Source organism: Xenopus laevis, chromosome 3S (assembly GCF_017654675.1).
Source record: "Xenopus laevis strain J_2021 chromosome 3S, Xenopus_laevis_v10.1, whole genome shotgun sequence".
Lineage (NCBI taxonomy): Eukaryota > Metazoa > Chordata > Amphibia > Anura > Pipidae > Xenopus > Xenopus laevis.
Window position 1 is genome coordinate 105,426,259 of NC_054376.1, and position 22,800 is coordinate 105,449,058.

At 40.3% G+C, this 22,800-nt stretch overlaps 1 protein-coding gene across 3 annotated transcripts in view; it reads right to left on the reverse strand.

Moving 5' to 3' along the window:
- The window catches only part of sh3pxd2b.S (SH3 and PX domains 2B S homeolog), a 107,801-nt gene that overhangs the window by 26,119 nt on the left and 58,882 nt on the right, over window positions 1-22,800 (reverse strand). For all 3 annotated transcript variants that reach the window (XM_018256142.2, XM_018256144.2, XM_018256143.2), the window contains exon 5: window positions 11,318-11,409. In XM_018256142.2, coding sequence (XP_018111631.1) covers window positions 11,318-11,409 — 92 coding nt within the window. The remainder of the gene's footprint in view (window positions 1-11,317; window positions 11,410-22,800) is intronic.

Here is a 22,800-nt window from a genome sequence, read left to right on the forward strand (position 1 = left end):
ATTTCCATCCCCTTTAATTCTGCTTTGAACACAAAAACAGAACCATGGCAGATTTTAAAGGTTAGATCACACTGAGACCAAGAACGTTCTAAAGAACTTAATGTAATAAAAATACCTGGTGGTCTAGTGGTGCGGAGGCGTGGACGGCCGCCACGCCGCCGCGCTCCTTCTCCTGCCTCCAGCGCCATCTTGGTTTCTTAGGGTGCGCGTGGCGCGCCTCTTAAAGGTACAGGCGCGCTGGCGTGATTACGCCAGCGCGCATTGGCGCACGTTTTGGCGCGAACTTTGAAAGTATTTAAGGCCCATTCATACTCCCAGCCAGTGCCCGTGATAGAATTTTGATTCTGGTGGTTCCTGAAGCCTTGTGCTGTCTGTTCCTGAGTATTTTGCATCTGCTATTCCGGTTTTGATCCCTGCCTGTTCCTGACTATTCTGATATCCGAATCCTGACCTTTGCCTGCATCTCGACTACTCTTTCTGCCTGACCCCATCTGTTTGATTACCCGGTTTGACCCTTGCCTGCCTGACGATTCTTGATATCTGCCTGCCTTGACCCTGCTTGTCTGACGATTCTCTTGCCTGCTCCATTTGTACCGTGACCTTCGTCCCAAAAGACTTTCTACCTGCCGTGCCCCTCTGCTAGCCAGAACATCTCGCCTTGTACCCCTCGTTAAGTCCAGGTGGCACCCAAGTAAGCTGAGGGCTCCTCCCGAAGCCCAACAGTGGTCACACTACTGGTGAAGCCGAGCCGAGACCAGGGTACTTGGCACCTGTTCTGGTATTGGGTGCCGGCCGTGACACTTATACAGCCAGTGTTGGACTGGCCCACAGGGATACCAGGAAAACTCCAGATGGGCCCAGGTGTCAGTGGGCCTCTTGCTTCTAACCATTTGGCCTATTTCATGGTCATTCTCTATTTCTTTATGGGAAAACAGAGGCTTAATAATGGAAGAATAGCGTAGAACATGTTGCGATAAAAGATTAGGAGAATAAAGAGGTGAGGAGAGGAGGAATAATAGTTTGGAAAGTGGGCCCATGGTCTAAGGTTTTCTGGTGGGCCCCTGGCATCCCAGTCCGACACTGTATACAGCTGTGCTATGAAGCCGCATTGCCAGCTCCAGTGATATGTTTAGCAATCGTCTGGACTGAGGCACAACAGAAATTCAGGCGCCAAAAAAATAACTGTGTTTATAATTATAGATTTATGACTCACAGCAGTAGAGCAATAAAACTAGGGGCAGGAAAAGAACTCTGTATTAAGAAACAGCTGCACATGAAGAAATGCTCAGACTACAGGTAGAGCACATGTTTCTATCTAGCCAATCACATCTCTGTAAACTTTTTTACAGCGATCTCCTCTAACCAATCGCATTTGACATGTTCAGTTACAGCTTCCTGTTCTAGTCAACCACACTTGACATCCTCCATTAAAGACTTTATTTAGAAGCACCCAAAACATTGCTTATTTGGCTCATTTTTATTGTTACATAGGACTGGAGTTTGTCAGCCATGTTGCTTCCCTCATTTAAGGCCAATTTAATGTTTTTTTAATTCAGAAATGTGCAACTGCAGGTTGTCCTCTAAGACAGTTTAATGATCCCTTTTTCTGCTAAAAGGATCAGTACCATCAAAAAAATGAAAGAATATTAAAAGAATGACAACATAATGTAATGTTGCCCTGCACTGGAAAAGCTGATTTGCTTTAGAAACACTACTAGAGTTTATATCCAGTAAACAAGCTTTTATGTGGCCATGGGGGCAGCCAAACACAGGATACGTAATAGATCACAGATAAGTTCTAAAGAATCCCATTGTATGCTACAGAGCTTTTATCTGTTGTGTGTCCTGTGCCTTCTATCCTTTTTTAGATTTGAATGGCTGCCCCCAAGACTACACAGCAGCTTGTTTATATACACTTTTGTAGTGTTTCTGAAGCAAACACATCAGTTGTACAAGTGCAGTGTAATCAGTATATTATATTTTCATTACTTTAATGCACTCATGTTTTGTTGTTACTGTTGCTTTAAATACTCCAATTACCTGATCATTTTGATATAAGACATTTAGATGATAAAAACAGCTAGCACTACCCTTAGAAGGTGTATATATGTATATAAAGAGACACAAAATCCACTACAAGCAATATGGCAGCTTAAACTCATGCCTATAAATGTAAATTCTTAGAGAGTAAATACCTAATTTATTAGCTAAGTGATGCTCTCTTTCTTTATAACGGGACAAATTCCAGTTCAAAACGGTATATAATTCCACAAACAATTTCCTGTTCCCCCTTCTCAGAATGTGATATAAAGGTCAAACGTGCCACGTACATATGCATTCCTCATTTGATCCGGCCCTGATCAATGCATAGTCGTTTCATTTTCTGCACTTGGACAATATTAGCTGGCCAAGCAATTTCCTGCTGTGCACTGTAGGTCACCCCCATATACTTACAGCTGCTTAGTCTCCTGGCAGCTTATCAAGGGTAAATGCAAATTGTTCCAACCATGCTCTGCCAAAGGAGAAACTCAAGGTCTCTTTCATAATTTGCATTTCCAATTGCAGATGATAAATGTAAGGGAGCCATCAAAGTAAGATGACATGACTCTTAAAGTGGCCAGCACACAGCGTAGTCATATGCAAACTGACTTTTAAATAGCTCCCAGCACATCCCTGACTCTACGGCGATGTGGCTTACAAATACCTTTTCTTCTGGGCTCATCAAAATAAACAAAAGAAGTCAAATCATTACAGCCTAAATCTTCTACTGTCTATGGTCCACTACTGGGATTTTTCCACAGTCCAGCTGTCTAACACACTCCCTTGCTTCACTTCACACTCTTAGGGGATTATTTACTAAACTCCGAATACAAAAATTACGAAAAATTTGTGATTTTTGTTTTATAAAATCAGACTTTCAAAAAAATCACAAATTTTTTTGGAATTTATTAAACCCAGAGGATGGAAAAGTCGGAATCTGAAAATCTCCTGTCGAGGTTGCATATAAGTCAATGAGAAGTCCCAATGATTTCTTGATGTGCGCTGGGTTTCGTGCAATACCCTGAAGTTTTCAGAGTTTTCGGGGGAAATTTGTGAAAATCGGATGGAAAAATCTTAAAAAATCGTGAAAATCTGATTTCTTTCCCACAAAGCAAATTTTCGGGAAAATGTACTAATAAATAAGAGTAAAAAACCCAAGCTGATTTGATCGGAGTTTGTAGCAGAAAACATCGAGATAAATTCGGACTTTGATAAATAACCCCCTTAGTATATAATAAAAGAGTTGTACAGCCATCTTCAATTTGTTGTCTAGTATACTCTTAACTGCTTTCCTTTATTTAAAGGATTCCAGGAATTGGTATATTCTGTAGTGGCCAACATTGATCTGCTCTTTTGTCCAGTATAGAATGACAGAGACACATAAATCAGTGGAATGCATTGGCTTTGCCATTTATCGCCTTAAACTGGCTCTGCTCCAAGATCATCCATCTCGAATACTTTTATACAATTTTTATTAATTTTTGATTGTAATATGGAAATGACTAGAACTGCTGTGATGGAATGTCCTCTGAATTAATATCATTTTAGGCAAAGAGTGATAATCCAATTAGCACAAGGAATGAAAAACAGTCACTGTCGGCACCTATATATCACCATGTGCAGCAATGCAACATTCCGAAATAACTTTCTTTGAAATAAAAAGCCTTTAAAATGAGATCGCTACTGCTCTTAAGGCTTTATTGGCCCCGTCAGTCTTCCTTGTAAAGGTGCAGGCATTATAATAAACAACTGGCAGATAGACCAATGCAACACTGTGAGCAACAAGGCAGAAACACTGCACAATAATTTAGACTGAAGGACTCAAGCGTGGGCAATTTATTCCTCTACTGCTAATCCTGCCGGCATAATGATCTCAGTTACTGATGAAAGTTAAGAAGTGCATAAGATCAATGAATGAACAGCCGGATCAGAGGAAAAGTGATTGAAAAATCAAACCTACCAGACAGAGCACTTCTTAGGTAATGAACTTTGCTCTTAAGTGCACTTAGGCTAATAAAGAAGGCTACTAGCCAGAGCTGCGCAGATGATTCACTGCTGTCCTTAAAGGGATTCCGTCATGATTTTTATGGTGTAGCTTTTATTTCTAAATTACACTGCATATACTTCACTCTGCCATATAAAATGTAATTCCTGAACCAGCAATAGAGTCCTGCAGCAGGGCGGGTACCCACAAAAACCTGCAGTACCCTGTGGGTTACGGGTAGAAGTTTGGGGTGCGGGTATAGACGCGGGTCGGCAGTTCGGGCTGCGGGTCTTCTCAATAGCGATTTTTACTCCTTTTTTTCTGATCATGCCTACTTCCGATGACGTCTCTTCCAGTTTACAATGACAGCACTTTCTGATTCTTGATGGTCAACGGGTCGCGGGTCTGGGTTGCGCATAAGGTACCTGTGGGTTGGGTAGATGGTCCAAGCAGGTAAGAATGCGAGTTGCAGGTTGCAGGTCCCGGTTATGAATTGCAGGTACGGGTCGGGTACGGGTTCCAAAAAATGGACCCGCGCAGGACTCTAATCAGCAAGTGTATTTTTCTTAGTTGTAATATTGGTGTGTAGGCGCCATATTAGGTCATTTTGCCTGGTCATGTGCTTTCAGAAAGAGCCAGCACTTTAGGGCAGAATTTTCTGTCAGGCTGTTGTTTCTCCTACTCAATGTAACTGAATGTGTCGCAGTGGGACTTGGATTCTTACTATTGAGTGCTATTCTCATATCAACCAGTGAGCGGTTATCTTCCAACTGTTCTGATATCACTCCAACTTGCAGAACAGCAGTAAAGAGTGACTGAAGTTTATCAGAGCACAAGTCACATGACTGGGGCAGCTGGGAAACTGACAATATGTCTAGCCCCATATCAGATTTCAAAATTAAATATAAAAAAATCTGTTTGCGGATTTCAGTGTATAATTCTGCTGGAGTAGCACTATTAACTGACGCATTTTGAAAAAAAAACATTTTCCCATGACAGTATTCCTTTAAATAGTGTCTTGTTTTATAAAGGCGCCCAAGCTAATATCACAGGCTCAATTTCAAAAAATGTCAGTAAACCATGAATAGACATTAGGAACAGTTTTTTTTTTTCTAAAGCAACCATGTTTTCCACAATACATCCTATGCATAGGAATCACGCAGTATGAGTTTTCTGTCATGTCTGGGGTATGCCAACCATTTCATACGCACATAGAGAGCACCAATAAAAAACAAATAATGAAACCAGATTAGAGAAAAGGAGGCAATTGACAGTCATCCAATATGAATTATGCACACTGGACCAGTGGCCACAAATACACAGTGGGAGTGTAATTAATGATCAGCTCTGTATATATTGGTAAGTGCAAATGGTCCTTTTCAAATGGGGTGGTCTTTGGGATTTATTGACACTGAAACACATTGATTAGCTCATCTACAGAGAGACATGAGGAACAAATCAGTAGAATTTTTGGATGTGCTTGTTGTTTTCTCTACATACAGATAGGGTTGCCACTTAGCCGGTATTTTACCAGCCTGGCCGGTAAAAATGATGGTTGATCCCAATGTTATTAATAGAGAAAAAATATAAATATATAGGAAGGCCAGTATTTTTTTCCAGAAAAGGTGGCAACCCTAAACACAGATAAAATACAGTTTCTACAACTTGACTCAGATTTGAAAGAGGGGCTGCTGGCAAGAACACACGGGTGCCTCGGGTGATTTTGCTGCAAAAAAGCAGGATTCCTATCTGATCCAGGCAAAGGGAGGAGCAGGGAAAAGAAAAGGTACCTGTACTTTTCTGATGTCTGATCAGGTCTTCATTAAACAAAGGCAGAGGAGTGACAACAGAGAAAGCAGATCTGCTAACAGATTCAGTACACGTATGCAGGACATGCCCTTCCAAAATGTTTGGGAAAAGAATTTATTGTGGTATCCAGTAATATAACACAGGACCTATTTTGGATTATGTTGTATTGGTATCCAGTTCAAAGTTTGCCTAATCTCTCACAGAGCCATATTGTTACAGTTATTCAAACAATTATTATTAGCTTTCAAAAGAAAAACTTGGGTAACACCCAACTGGAACAAAACCTGAACAAGCCCTGATTAAATAGTGACGAGGAAAGCTTTTGTTTTCGACCCTTTCATGAGCCCATAGGCTGTTATCTAGAAGCTGGCTTACTATGTCTGGGCAACCTCTTCAGATATTGTGTCTGGCAAAGAGCAACAGTGTATAAAATATATTATGGGGGTCTAAGGGACAGGGCACACGCTCATATTCGGGGAGATTAGTCGCACGGCGACAAATCTCCTCTTCTTTGGGGTGACTAATCTCCCCGAACTGCCTCCCACCGGCTAAGATGTAAATCGCCGGCAGGATGGTACTCGGATCGATTTGTTTTCCGAAGGCACCCGACGTGTCCTTGTGAGGCAACTTCAGGCGACTTTGGAAAACGACTAGAATGTAAATCGCCGGAGGGAGGCAGTTCGGGGAGATTAGTCGCCAGTTGAATCTACCTTAAAGGTGATTTCAAGCTCTTTTCCTCCCAAGCTTTTTATAGTTCCATGAAGAAGGGGACATTGTCTGCATCTGGTCAGTACAGTCAAGTGACAGGCAGTTATTTCCTTTATGGAGAATGTATTCTGACATTGACCTTCAGTGACCATATTTTTGCTGAAATCAAAGATTTAGTGGAGTTTTAGGTTACTTGCTCTCTAAACAGGACAAAGATGTCTGTTCCTAATCATATGAATAAGAAAGTAGATTTATAAGGCTGCCTTTTTATAGAACGTATTTGGGGGGGGGGAAGAAATCATTTATTGTAAATCTTGCTTAAATATGTGCCTAAAATTGGGTAGGTTTTTCCTTTAAATGGTAGTTTTTCCATTCCTTATTCCCAGATATAGCCAAGAGAAGAGCCAAGAATAGTATGGCTGGCTGGCTGCACATGACCAGCATTTGATAAACTCAGAGCCCATTCTGACTATAAATGGGATACAGAGCTGCCTTTCCAAAAAGTCTGGGCTGATGGCTACATTTAATTGGCATGAGTAATGTTTGTTTAAACTCTCATAATAACACATTTGTCAGCAAGCGACAAACCACTTCCTGCGCTCTCACAAAAACACCAACAGCCTTTAGCCTGGTAAGAGACGGGCAGTTCCAAGAAGGTAAAGAACAAATGTATTTCCCAATCGCAGGACAGAAACAGTAATAGGGACGGTGGGCAAATGTTCAAATATGTGTCCCATGTTGGATTGTTGTTTAAAGTGATGGGCTCTGAAATAATAAGAAACGATCATAAGACTGCCTGAATCCATATGGGATTGTGCAATGAAAATACCTAAATCCCCAATTAATGGAGCACTTTCTTAGAACACTATTACAAAGCCAAAATATTATCAGTGTCAAAAATGTTCCACGTGTTTCTTTTTTTTTTAATCTTAGCTTGCTCCTGCAGTTACTTGTGCCATCTTTCTGCATCAGAACTTATTCTAGGGGTACAATAAGGACAAACTAGCATTTAACTAAAATTCTGCTGTAATAATGAAAACTTGGCCTCTGCTGACCCCTTTAAAGTGAAACCACAGATTTGGTGGTGAATAAGTAACAACTTTGGGGTTCATTTAGCAACACTGGGCAAATGTGCACCTGGGCAGAAACCCATGACAATCATACACAGGCCAACCCATAGGGCACTCTTAATAAACACATATCATACATGTTTATGGCCAACTTTGTATTGTATTTTTTTGTTTGCTCAGGCCAAACGCCAGATTGATCAGAACAACAGGAAGTGAAGTAGAGCAGCGGGTCTTCACTTGCTTTAGGCTTTAGACCAACAGATATTTTCCATCAAGACAGATAATCATCATGCCCACCACCATTACATGCAAGATGGTCGGTCAGTGGTAGAATTCAGCAAAACAGTCTGATCTAGGTATCTATAGACAGGTGTAGCATGCAATTAATTTCCCATCATCAACATTCATTGCTCTCTTTAAGTGTCATTCCTTTCTCCAAGTGTCATTCCTTGTGGACACTATTTCTAAATTCATGGACACTGGTTTCACAACCTAACCATCACCGTCTTTCTTGAATCTATAGCACTACTTCCTTATCGCATCCTTCTATGATGATGCCAATCTTCAGCCCTCCCACGTATAGGAGACAAACCACCTTTCGTCACCACCACAGTGTAGAAGACAACAATCCTTTTATAGTGACAATGTTAATGGGGTAAACAGTAAGGTTAGATGTTAATATGCACAAAGGTACTCCACCATGTCTACCACAGCACAGCCCGTGCTGATGGGGATGACTGCCGCAAATGAAAAGGTACTTGTAAACAAATAGAAAATTCTGTAGTGTGGTTGGTCAAAAAAACAAAATGTCCACTATCATAATAGAGGCTGACCCTACAAATAAAGCTGGCCATACACGTGCCAATATTGCCCAACAAAGCTAGTCTTGGAAGCTTGTTGGTCTGTGTATGGTACCATAACCATGGCCTCTATGATCAATATATAATATAATCAGGGCTAAATGGGACAATGATTTGGGACCTCGCAACATCACAATACTCTGGCCTAGCTGCAATGCATATAGATATTATTATTAACATGTATTTATATAGCGCCAACATATTGCGTAGATATGCCCCCTTTCCTGTCAGTTCTACAAGAGAAACTTGAAGGAAAAACTATTATATACTGCCAATGATTCTAATTTGTGATGCCTCCAACTAATTAATTACTGTGCCTATCACATCAATTAAATAAGATCTAAGGTTTAAAGTTAGAACTAAGGCCTGCTACACGGGGTCATTAATTTTTGCTGATATAATAAATAACCCTTGTGGTCACCGCAGATTCAATAAAGAAATTATTACTCACATGATGGGATAGGACATGTACTGCCAGACCCAACAACACAACACCAAATGTGTGCATGATACCCAACTAAATTACATTTGCTGTATAAAAGTAATGGCCAATGAATACAGTATAGATGCCAGGGGTGTCGAGCCTAAAGCTGTTGTACAACTTCCATTCCAGGCAATCCTTGTTATTCAAAAGATTGTTGTTCAATAGTAGTCGGGTAAAAGGTGGGATATCACTATCATTTGCTCTTCTGTAAACCTCATAAGAGAACACACACACACACACACATGCATAAACATCTCTGGAACAAATTACCTAGCTAAACCTTTCAAACAAAAAAAGAAACCCCATAAATCAGCATTTCAAAGAACTACTGTAGAGATGTGGGAGCAGATGTGCCACTAGGAAATGACTATGCAAGGCAGAATAAACCACAGGCTAAATACGACAGTCTGTCATTTATCGGCAAGAAATGAGAGAAGGTCAATGTTTGCCAGGAAAAAGGATGTGTGAATAAAATGGAGGTCAAATACTAAAAAAAAAAAAATTGAATGCAACAATAGAAAGCAATGATGTCAAGTTTGTAGCCTTCAGCTGCTGAGGATTCCAGCTCCCAACTTTTTGTCAACAGGTCTAAACGCCATTGGAAGTTGTTGCAAAGTGCCATTTGTAATATACGTATATCAGTGCCCATATCTCATTTCTGATTTGGCCAGAGTTAGATAAAGGGTATAAGTTGTGCCACCTGCTAAAAGATACTCATTGAAAGGGGACCGGTCACCCTAACAAATCATTCTAAATTCTTTCCTATCATGTTAATCAAGCAAATGAAGTTTTACTTACACTATATAAATTAAATGAATTTTGTTTGCTTCACTCTTGGAATTCACAATTACATCAAGCAGGCAGGTTCCATTTTGGGAACACTGTTATTAAGACAAGCTTTGCATCATCCCAAAATCTTGTTTATGTGTCACAATGGGGGAACCTAATGCCCATGCAAATGCTGAATGGAAAGTGAAGGTATCTGCCTGCCCCACCTATATAATTAAGGCATAGTGGTGGGCAAGTTTGAGAACTGAGATTTTTTTTAAATGTATTAATAACAGGAATTGATGATTTAATTTAGAAAAATGGGCCCCATGTTTAATTTGCATAGGACTTTTATAATAAGGCTTTTATGTCCCTTTTTCATTCATGGCAGCCCAATCATTTTAGCAAGAATTCCCATGGGCTTCATAATGACTTTCAGGGCACTTATTGCCAAAAATATTAACACCAACCAAAGGTGTGGCCGCATTTCAGTTGGGGCTAACAGTTTTTTTTATTGCCCCCCCGGGAGTGCTAAGACACTCGCACCAGAAGGGAACTCCCAGTGTGAGCAAGCAGCCATGTTGGTCAGAGCAAATGTGTATAATGCGCTTCTCACATGCACATAATGAGCAAATTAAATCATTCACTCCTTTTGCGCATGCTTGTGCCCCAACATGGCTGCTTGAATCGGGAGCTCCCTTCCAGTAAGGGTGGCCTAGCGCTGGCGTGTAGAGTAGTAGAGTAACTACTGTTACCCCCATCCAGAGTGCAAGCTCTATTAGCCCACACCTTTGGTTAGGGATAATGTTTTTTGGCAACAGGTGCCACTTAAAGCACTAAATATTTAACTGTAAGCAACATTTATGTTTTTAACTGCATATATTAATAAATGGATGCACATTCCATTAAACCTGTATATAAAGTCCATGCATGGGCTTGCATGTGAATGTATTGAATAGACAACCTGTTGCTGTCCAGTCCAGATGTTGCTGAACCACAACTGTTGCAGGGAAATTTAAAGGCAGAACTGGAGTCAGCTCTCTATTTTGTGGGGCATGACCCTTAGATTATTTACATTAGGTGAAGACAACACATGGCTTTGGGAGTCCATTCTTCCATCCTTAAGCGCAAATTACTCCAAAAAAGTTTTGTTTTACATTTGATACATCCAATAATCTAGGGTAGGAATCTAGCCAACAACACAAACATCTGAATCGGAATCAGGCTAATCATGGAAGCCATGGAGTAAGTAAAATCATTGAAATTCAGAAACCTAGGACAACATGAGTGTAAAGATTGTAGTTACTGAACACACATTGGCAGGTAACAATGGTTGGTAAGGTATGGGATTTCCTATTTGGCACAGAGTCTTCTACGGCAGAGACGCATGACTTCTCCTGTATCTTAAAAGGGATATTGGAGGGTGTCCAACATATAAGCGGTCAGAGAGACCACATAGACCTTCAAAATGGTTGCAGCTAATTATAACAATCACCCTTTTTAACTACTACAACAACAACTGTATGATGTGCAACACTGTATTCCTCCTTATCCTGTGTGGTACTGTAAGAAAATTCACAAATGCTATACTTACTCTTTAGGTGGGTTGAAATCTTCTACTCTGGCTTCGAAAAACTGCAGTACTTCATCACACTGGGAGATATATGCTGGCAGCCGGATAAGTGCCTGGAGGTGAACAGGGAAATTGTACAAATTTTAATGAGAAGCAGTGATGCCAGCACACAAAAACCTACATATAATCTGAGTGAGAATGGTGTGTCCAGGGCTGCCATGTAACTAGGCACAGGGGAGTGAAAGATTCTAAAACCCAAAGAAAACTAACTGAATTACTAGTGATCCAGTGTATAAATGTAATGACATTTGTCAGGACATTGCAACATTAAGGTGGTCAAACCTAGGATGGCGATTTAGCTCCTTCAGACCAAATTGGCAGCTTATCTGCAATGTGTATTGTGCCCATTGTCAAGCCTGCCAGACGGATATCTGACCCAAAATCCAGTGGGGGATGAGTGCATCGGCACATTGATGCGGTCCTTGTTCAACAGGTCTTTATAGGCCCCTATGTTGGGCCAATGATTGATTTTAATCAGACCAGCTTAGTTTGTTGGTGACCAAATTTGTTGCTCAGCTACCAGAAACAACCCATGTGCCATTACCTAAGGGTAATCTTAGCACAGCCATCAAGATCCAATTCACCTCTTGGGTATACAGAGAAAAAAACAATAACATGTTCATTCTAAATGTTAAAAAGCAAGGGGATATCTGTCTAAAGCCACTAAAAACCCACTGTTATTACCGACCATTGGTGTCTAATCTCTAAAGCTCTGATTATTCATGGTAAATTACATGAAAGCTTTGCAGTAATAATAATAATGGGTAAATCTTTAGATGGAACTGGTACACATGACAATGCCTTCGAGCTTAGGAATGAACCATGGCTGTTCCTGCATTGTTGGGTAGTGAAGATTGACTGAGATTGTATTGAGACAATTAAAGGCATCACTGCTGAACCATTCTATCCTACTTACCATATGGATATCATACAACCCAGAAAGATAGTTTATGTTTTTTGAAGAACAGCAGAAGAAACAGCAGAGAAAATACTGGACTGTGATACTTTCAGTATACGAGTTTAAGAATTCTAGATGGGATAATAAGCAGGTTATTTATAGGCTAGCAGCTTTAACCAGTGTCAGACTGAGATGCCTTGGGCTTACTTTCCAAACCATTATTCCTCCTCTCCTCACTCAACCTCTTTATACTCCTAGTTTTTTATCATATTATATTATATTCTATTTCTCCATTATTAAGCCCCTAAAGAAATAGGGAATGACAATAAAATAGGCCAAATGGTTAGAAGCAAGAGGGCTCACTGACACCTGGGCCCACCGGGAGTTTTCCTGATATCCTGGTGGGCCAGTCCAACACTGGCTTTAACAAATGTGACTGTAACATACAGACTGATAGCAGCAAAGTACAGCTGCCCATGATTTTGAATTGTGTTCTCATTATAATTCTTACAGTTTATGAGATATTAAATAATCAAGGAGTTTGCTCAAACTGGCAATATGCTTTACCCAGTTTACCGAGTGAGTTACAGACTAAAAGCAGGAGCAATTAGCTGTACCAGGTAAAAACAGTTGAAAGGATATGCCGTATACGATAGTTCAAAAGACTGCGATTTGTGTGTTGTGTTGCTCTATCCGGAAACCTTGTTGCATGAATAGGTTTCAATATTCAATGCGAAAAATAAAAAGCAGATGGCACACACTTCAGCAATTGTGCTAAAACGTAAGTGGTTTATGGAGATCTCCGCACAACGTTTCGGAGGTACAACCTCCTTTCTAAGAGCACTTGAGAAAGGAGGTAAACGTTGTGCGGAGATCTCAATAAACCACTTAAGTTTTAGCACAATTGCTGAAGTGTGTGCCATCTGATTTTTTATTTTTCTCATAAAAGGATATGCCTCCATTAGTAATTCCTCAGGTCTAATAAATAGATTACAGCTTGTGTCAGCAACCTGGAATGTTTAAGTGCCACAGAGCATGACTAAGGGGTCTGCAACAAGAAAAGCTTGTTTAGGCCAAATACAATGGCAATAATAAATTATAACTGACATTAAGCAGACATTACTGCAATTGCATTTGGACACATCCCCTTTAATAGTTTGACACCCACCCCTTGGAGGCACTTGTTGGTATGGGCCCTTCCGGCAGGGGGGGGGGCAAGTGTTTATAGTGTATACGACTTGTAGTGGATTTATGCAATAACAATAAAACTTGTATATAACAGACCACAGGTCCACTCAGTGATTACATTAGAACTTTAGACAATATAAACATGACAACACAGAGCTACTACATCAATTACATTAATCAGGAAGCAGAGCAGAAGAAAAGATCTTGAGTCCTTTTCAAGCGATACAAGACAAATTACAGACTATCTGGAGTCTAGCAGGGCAGCCGGGCTGTGGGATTATGGGAGCAGAAGAGCAGGGGGCCTGAAAACCATAGATAAATCATTTAAAGCAAAATGCTTGTCATTAAAAATGGCAACTCAACAATTTTTAGGCTAAGAGGGGTTTTCTCCAATGTTTGTATTTATAAATAAAGTGGGACACATTACTCACTTTTGCCAAGTAAAATATATACATGAAATTGCTCTAATACAATGTCATTATAATTATAATTTATGAACATTATGGCTGTTGGTACAGTGCTAGTAATATATACACTCCTATCTATTCACTGGTATAAATGCAGCGCAAAGATGATTTTTTCATATAATAAAACTCTCCTGGCTGTATAAGAAATGCAAGATAAACCCTAAATAAAGCATATTTTCTTTAGGCTTTCAGCCGAGTCTGTCTGTCAGATAATGCTGTGTGCACAGATACTAAATAATTCCACCTCCAAAAGGTGCATAGAGTGTTTTATCAAGTGGTAGTTGACGTCCACTCCACCACAGCACTAAACACACGGGGCAATTTTGGGCAGTTTGCAATTTCCTCCTGAGCTACTAAATATAAGCAAGGCAAGGCCTTTACACAGGGATAGATAAAATTAAGTTCCCTTTCAGGTCTGACTACCTGCCCAAGAGATAGGGATTGGCTGGTATCCTATAAAGCTCTCTTAGGCAGCCAGTTGGAAGTAGAACCACCTGCAACTGCTGGCAAGTTTTTGGGGGATATACAAATCATAACTTTCAAAAGCAAATGGCATCAATTTATAAAGTATATAATAAAAGGCCAAGTTTTTTAGTTGATATGTACTTTTTAGGGTCATTTATTAAGAAAGAAACTTTGTGACTATTGCTGTATTGTGGTCCCCTTTTTTTTTCAGCCTTAAATAGACCTTTAGTATGATGTAAAGTGATATTCTAAATGAAATTGCAATTGGTCTTTATTTTATTCATTTTTTTTTTTTTTTAATTATTTAGCTTTTTGTTCAGCAGTTCTGTAGTTTTTTCAGCAGCTATCCTGGTTGCAAGGATCAAAATGACCATGCAGCCAGGTAATGGTTTAAATAAGAGACCAGTGCCGGGCCAAGTCGACCGGGCGCCCAAGGCAACCTGGCCGGCCACCGTGCTCCCCTCCATGCGTGCACACCCCCGAATGCAGTGTACGGACACATGCGCAGAGAGCCTGAGGGGATGGCAGGGGAGAGAGCCGGAGGGGAGAGGAGAGGGAGAGCGCAGGAGGGGAGAGGGAGGGGAAAGCGCTGGAGAGGGGAGCAGCGAACATGGACTATGATAGGCAGACGATAGCTACCTGCCCAGCGCCCCCCTTTCATTGCGCCCTAGGCAGGTGCCTGTTCTGCCTACCCCTAGTTCCGGCCCTGAAACAGACTAATAGAAATTATGGGGGGGGGGCTGAACAGAAATGTAAGTAAGGAACATAAGAAGTAACAAAAACAATAAAATTGTAGCCTCATGGAGCAATAGTTTATTTGCTTTTTAAAAGCTGGAAACAGAAAAGAAAAGCAAATAACTTAAAAACTATAAAAAATGAGCAACTGAAAATGTGTTAAGTATTTCCTATTTTATAACATCGCATCTTGGTGAGCCAAGAGAATGAAGGAATGAGCCCAAGATGATACTATTGAAAATAAACACATTTTTATTTAAAAATAAACTAGTTCAGGTGTATCAGAGATCTTGGATTGCTGTATGACTTTTAACCAGTAATATAATTTAGCACAGAGAGGTCAACTGAATGGAAATCAGCTGAATTCTCGTTTCATTTCCTAGACCTACTATAGTCCTTTTACACCTGTGCTGCTTAATCCAGTTCAGCCTCTAGTGAGGCCTGGGAAGCTCATTTACCCAAAGCTTTGCCAAATCTGGTATTGAAGGCCAACAAAAGTGTGAAATAATTCTGCGCTGCCGCAGGTGCCCAATTGGCGTCTTCTTGTACGATCATTATAAAGGAAAACTATATAAACATTTTACACTGATTTTAAGAAGAGTAATAATAACAAATGTAACTGTGTCACTAACACTTAATAAAGTGCCTGGATTGGTGCATAATAACCACACAATACTGCAGTCTGGCATCTCCCGTCTGTAAAAGAGAAAAACTTCTCGCTCACTTCCCAGCAGAAAGACTCATCTACAAACACAAGGGAAACTGTAACCTCCTTTTTGTTCATGTTGGAATTCTAAAACCCCGATTTGGTAACTGGGTTTTTTTGAGTGTGTAATGATCAGCTTTCTCTTCATGATTTTTTTTGTATTGCCTTTCCATCATGTGTTGCAGGTAATACTACCAGACAGCCAAAGAAGCATTATGCATTAACAGCCAAGGCTTCTGATGTCAACAAGAATAAGATTACTTTTGTCTATAAAATAAATTAAAACAGGACATCAGTCTGTAATTATAGGGCTCCATACTACTTTTAAAGGTTACTCCCCCAGTTAGCGCACCTTTGGTCACCTGCACCCCCAGGGGAGGTGAAACCTGTCAACAAGTAGAATGGGGGCCCACATAAAAATTATGGCTCCTGATACACATGGTCATGCCCCAGTATGCCAAAACCCTCCTAATGACCCACGCAATCCTTGCCAGCTCCTTAAAGCACGGTCCTCTTTGCCACCTGAAATTACACTTTGATACCTCCTGGGACCCCTTCTACTGTGGGACCCTGAGATGAGAACCCCCTGTACCCCACTGATGTGATGTAAGATCATGCCAAAGGTCATTTAAATAGATGGCTTGGATGATTTCATTGCTAAAAGATCCAGAATGGATTCCAATTCATTGCAACAACAATTACCAGGACCATTGCATTTTAAACACAAGTGCACCACACGGTAGAGTCCTGCGCAGGTCCATTTTTTGAAACTTGAACCTGACCCATACCTGCAACCTGAACTCACAATCCAAACCCACAATTTCATCCGCATGTTCCTCCGACCCAATGCACAATAGGCCAAATAATCTTCCGAACCGGAAGTGACATCACATTTGGCCCAGAAGTGATGTTACTCCAGCGCTGAATCTTCACCAAGAAATAAAAAAACTGGAACAACCACATGGGAGGATCGAGGCATCATGGCAGCACCTTTGTTCGGTACCCAGCTGGGTTACCCGCGGACTGCCTGCATGGCCAACGAATTGGGGACCTTTTGCCCAAAACCCGACCACTTTGCAGGTATTCCACAGGTACCCACACCGATGTAGAACTCTACCACACGGGTGCAAGTAACTGTTATTATAACTGGACAGCTTTTCTGGACGTTTCAACACCAGCTAAAATTCATTTTAAGGTGTAGCAATGGCCTGTTTTCATTTTCATTCTGGAAATTCAAGCATTTAATTCTGCATTACAGCCCCCAGTTAATACAAACCTAGGGTGCACAAACAAAGCCTTGTATACAGCGATGGAACCTTCATAACATACTAGTAACAGAAAGTGTTTTCTCACACTTATTTCTATTCCTCACATTATAAGAATGGCTCACACAGCTGGGGCAAATGAGCTCTTTTAAGTATGTTGAATGGAAAGGAAATATGGGTGTGTATATATCCTGGACCCCTTGTGTTCTTATAGTTCAAATAATAGCCTCTAAATAGCGTATATAGGAGGAAATCATGCCGGTCAATTCTATTTTAAATGCAAATGTAAACTCATAACAAGAACATATCTATTTCTATTTTTTTTTTTGTATGAATATTTCTATACAGCTTCCAGTTACTGTATATTTATGGGATGGGAAAATGTTTATAGCACAGATACATTCTAATATGAGGAGAGAAAGCAGAATCTTATTTACATGTTAAAGATGTATCTCCATCGCAATCCTATAGATATGCAGTACATGAAACATAAAGAGACAGTTCACTTTGATATAAACTTAGGATGCAAAAAAACATCTTTATATTTTTTTCTTCCTTTTTTTTTGAAAACATTTTGTTCTTCACGTCTGATGGAAGAAAAGGATAGAATCTGAATACAAAGATAAAGTATAGACAATATCGCAATGTTCCCCAAACGATCCATAAAATTCGGACAGCTTCTGGTCAGTTGACCGGGAACCCTTCTAAAATAGTTACTGAATTTGCCAACTTTTATCAGAAATTGTATTCTAAACCGGGTAATGTCCCTCTGGTTAATTATGACAAGTTTTTTCAGGATCTAGATCTCCCTCGATTAACAGAATTCCAGTCTCAACGGATGGACGAGGACATTACCCTAGAGGAAGTCCAATTTGCGATTAGAGATTTGGGGTCGGGGAAAGCTCCTGGCCTAGATGGGCTCTCCAACATTTATTACAAAAAATTTCTCCCTGTGGTCGGCCCTTACTTGACCAAAATGTTTAATGCCCTGAAAGTGGGAGGGTCGTTTCAAGCTGAGACCTTGAAGGCTCAGATATCTGCGATTCCCAAACCTGACTCCAATTTATCAGATTGTAAGAATTATAGGCCGATTTCAGTGTTGAATACGGATGTTAAGCTATTGGGGAAAATATTAGCTATCAGGATCAACTCCTTTCTACCTCAAATAATACACAGGGACCAAGTGGGGTTTGTTCCTGGACGTCACGCCGGGGATGCTATTAGACGTTTGATCCTATTGACTCTGCATGCTAAATCTTCGGGGGTTAAATCAATGCTGCTTAAGTTAGATATTCGTAAAGCCTTTGATTCTATTCACTGGGACTATCTGTATTTTTCTCTGAGCAAATGGGGATTTGGTGACAAATTTAAAACTTGGATTCACTCGCTTTATCATGGCCCCTCCGCCTTGGTTAATATAATGGGGTTTCTGTCTGAACCCTTTATGATTTGTAGGGGGACCCGTCAAGGGTGCCCTCTTTCTCCCATTTTATTCAATTTAGCTATAGAGCCCCTAGCGGCCGCTATTAGGTCTGACTTAAATATTAAGGGGATTGCGGTTGGCGGAGCTCATCATAAGGTCAGTCTCTTTGCTGACGATTTATCACTTGTAATTTCACATCCGTTAACCTCTCTCCCCAATTTATTTAATCTCTTGGAGGCATTTAGTCGAATATCTGGCCTTCATATTAACCGTAACAAAACTGAGGCCCTTAATATCAATCTATCCCCGGAAGCTGTAAAGTTGTTACAACTGAACTTTGAATTTGCTTGGCAGCCCCACTTTATCTCCTTATTGGGGGTTAAATTAACTCGGGATTATGCCTCCCTGTATAAATATAATTATCCCCCGGTTTATAAGTCTCTGTACGATTTGTTGGATAGATGGCACTGTTATCACATCTCGTGGATAGGGAGGATCCATTCCATTAAGATGACTATTTTGCCTAAGATCTTATACCTTTTTAGAACGCTCCCAATTCCAATTCCTTTAGCTGACATGTCCCGGTTTAACTCTAAAATCTTACAGTTTGTTTGGGCGAGGAAACACCCTAGAATACGCCATTCTGTATTAACTTATCCTAGGGATAAAGGTGGTCTGGGCTTACCTAATTGGCACTATTATTATAAGGCAGCCCAGATCTCCCAAATTTTAGCTTTACACTCTGTTCATGATTGCCCTCATTGGGTTGCCTTGGAGAGTTCATTCACCCTACCATATTCTCCGGCAGCATTGGTATGGTGTCCCCCTAAACAGCGACCATTAACGGGGAGTGTGTGTTTGACTCACACCCTGAAAATTTGGGACTCGGTTAGTTTGAGAAATACTTTGCTAACTGCTTGCACGCCAGCTATGCCCTTTCTAGGGAACCCCCTCTTTCGCCCAGGGTTACAGCCTTCCGCTTTTCAATGGTGGACCTCTACTAATATACGCTATTTGGGACAGTTATACACTGATACAGGACCATACTCCCCTCAACGCCTTATTGATAAATATTTCATTCCTCCTTCAGAGTATTTCCGTATGCGACAACTATTACATTTTGCCCGGTCCCAATGGATCTCTGAGGGAGGGGTGAATACATCGCAGTCGCTTTTTGAACTATGGTGTTCCCGCAACCCTTTGAGTCGGAAAGTAATTTCCTTGCTGTATAGGAATTTTTATGACAAGGTCGTGCCGGATCAGTTGTCCTACGTACGATCGTGGCATAGAGATTTGACCTGTCAATTAGATGGTGACGAATGGGAGTCGATTTGGAGCAATGTCATGCGATCCTCTAAAAATGTTTCTTTGCTCGAGGCTAATTATAAAGTTTTATTCAGGTGGTACCTGGTTCCAGCCCGGATTGCTAAATTTGCCCCATCTGCTGACCCTAGATGTTTTCGTGAGTGTGGACAAGTGGGTTCTATGTTCCATGTTTGGTGGGAATGCCCGAGTGTGCGTCGCTTTTGGATTCGAGTTTACACTATGACTCACTCTGTGTTCCAAGTTGTAATTCCTAGGCATCCTAAAACGGCTTTATTGGGGCAAAAACCTGACCAACTCACTCGGTCCCAATTCCAACTTTTTACGGCCATTACAACTGCTGCTAAGAGCACTATTGCAAAAGCTTGGAAGACCAAAGTATTGTCCATTGAGATTGCTAAGCATAAGATTGACTGGATCATGTCTCAGGAAAAAATGACCAGTATCTTAAATGATTCCCATAGCAGATTTCTGAAAATTTGGGGTCCGTGGTTGGAATACAGGTACGGGCCTGGTTATCATCTGACATTGCTTAGTATTTGATTCAAATTTCCTAAACCGGTTGTTTGGGGCCCTTTGTGGGCCCATCTCTCTCTGGGTACATTGGAGAATCTGTCATTTAGTTTGTTATTTGTTATTGAAATACACCTTGTGTTTTTACTATGCTTTATCACGCAATGGCTGGTTATATTCTGTTAGCTACTGTGTTTGGTCTATTGGTACTGATGTGATTTTTTTATTTCCTATTACATATTATTTGTCTGTACCATGAGCCTTTCACTGCAGTATTCTTGATTTAATATCTGTGTAATGGTTGTCATTTCCATTTCTTGCTGCTGTATGCTACCTATGCGTCTTTTGTTTTGTGAAACACAATAAAAATTATTGAAATAAAAGTATAGACAATATTAATATCAAAAGAAGAATCTAACCTTGGGATTAATCTGCTTTGTGGTTGCCGGGGTCACTTATCACTGACCATATATTTATTTTTAGTTTTAGGGTTTGGAATCAGAAAGGCAAATTTTTACAAATGGGCACTAAAAGCCCAAGAAGAGAATAGGCTACATCTTAATCTTCCTGAGAGCATATATTAAACTCACACTGGTCACATACAGACAAAGTTCAATCAGCTCTAAATGTTACACAATCTGTCAGGTATAAGTACAAAACACATTGTCTGATATATCATAAAGCCACCCCTACTAATTACTGGGGTTGCCTATTTAAAGCGCACGCATTATATCTGACACAGGTGCCACATTCGTTTAATACTGTTGGTTTTGGAATGAGGTGTTGGACAGGCAAGTGTCCTCATACTTTGGGCATATGGTGTCTCTAGTCAAGAGAAAAGCCTGTGGCTGATGAGCCAATACACATTCCATACCTTGCCCAAGTCTACATAGTACAACTCATTCCTTCAACCACAGCACAAATAGTTTGAAATAACTCAATACAATGAGAACTGAGAAGAAGGCATGTGCTGGCTACTTTCATCTCCAAATAAGTAAAACAATCAATTGCTGGCAATTTACCTACTAAATGGGATCATTTATTACCGGCAGATTAGATTTCTGGTTTACAGATATTTAACATGTGGCCCTCAAACTATTATTGAACTATAACTCCCATAACTATAAGCTAAGAGCTGGCATTCAACAATAGCTGAAGGCTTGCCCTTTGGAAATACTTCAGGTAAGTGATAAAAAAATATGAACCATTATGCATGCAGTTAATTACCTGCAGTAGCCAAAATAATGTATCAGCATTAGCCATGATCATTAAGGCTAATTATAGAAAGTAATGACGTATGTCTCTCCAACCAAGTCTACATGCGAGATTTATGCACACCAGGTGCAGCCCTGCTATTGGTTTATCTGTTTTACACCAACGATTTCTCGTTACATTCATTAATCGATTTTGCCACCGTGATGTGTACAGTAATAGAAAACGTGCAAAGAGAACTCTATGATAAATTTGTATTGCTGAAAAGTCTCCAGACCACATTCTTTACAGATGCTGCAAGCAGAATGAATCAGACTTGAAAGGGCATATGTAAGGCGAATGCAAAAAAAAATAAATATATATTGGTCAGGCAACTCCAAAAACACTGTCATTTCCCATAAGCGTGAGGTCCCATTAATGGAGACTGTTAGATGTTTTAAATGATACCATTTCCCTTCTAAGATGTCTCATCTGCCATTCCCTTTGGCTATTGCCGGCACAGTGTTCATCAGATGCAAATGACAAGGTATGGGATAAGGATATGAATATTATCATGACCAACAGATGAGTTAGTAACACTGGAACTTAGCCATAACCATCAATCATCAATAGCCACTTGAGTAATGTGAAAAAAACTACCTTGGTGCATCGGCTTTACTGAGTGTACAACATGTATCATATATTTTGGATCTAACATCTTTTCACCTGATAGGGAATCAGACAAACTATCAACTGAATCTTTATTATTTAGTTTTCAACAGTTCTATAGGTGGGTTGCCACCTTTTCTGCAAAAATATTCTGATCTTCCTATAATTTTTTTTTATCTTTTTTCCATTTTAATAACATTAGCATCATTTCTACAGACTAGCTGACAACCCTTATCCTGTGATTTATATTAGCTCAAGGCTTAATTTTAGTAAGAGGGAAAACTCTCTAATTGTAGTTAGTCATTGCCAATACTCCTTGCAGTCAGCTATGACTTCCAGGAAAGGACCTTTTGGTATCGAAGGAGAAATGGATCGAGGCTATGAAACAAATTAGGGACTACTTGACTTACATGAACAGGTAACCCCCAGTCACAATGCAGACATGAACCCAATATGACCCACCATCCTCAGGGTCGTAACTACAATATCAATACACTGGCCCTCAAAAAGGTTCCCCACATTTGTGAGGCAACGTTGAAAAGCTGAAGCAACTTGTTGCTGGTGGGAAAGCATTCAGAGGATATTACTTGGCCATGCTAGA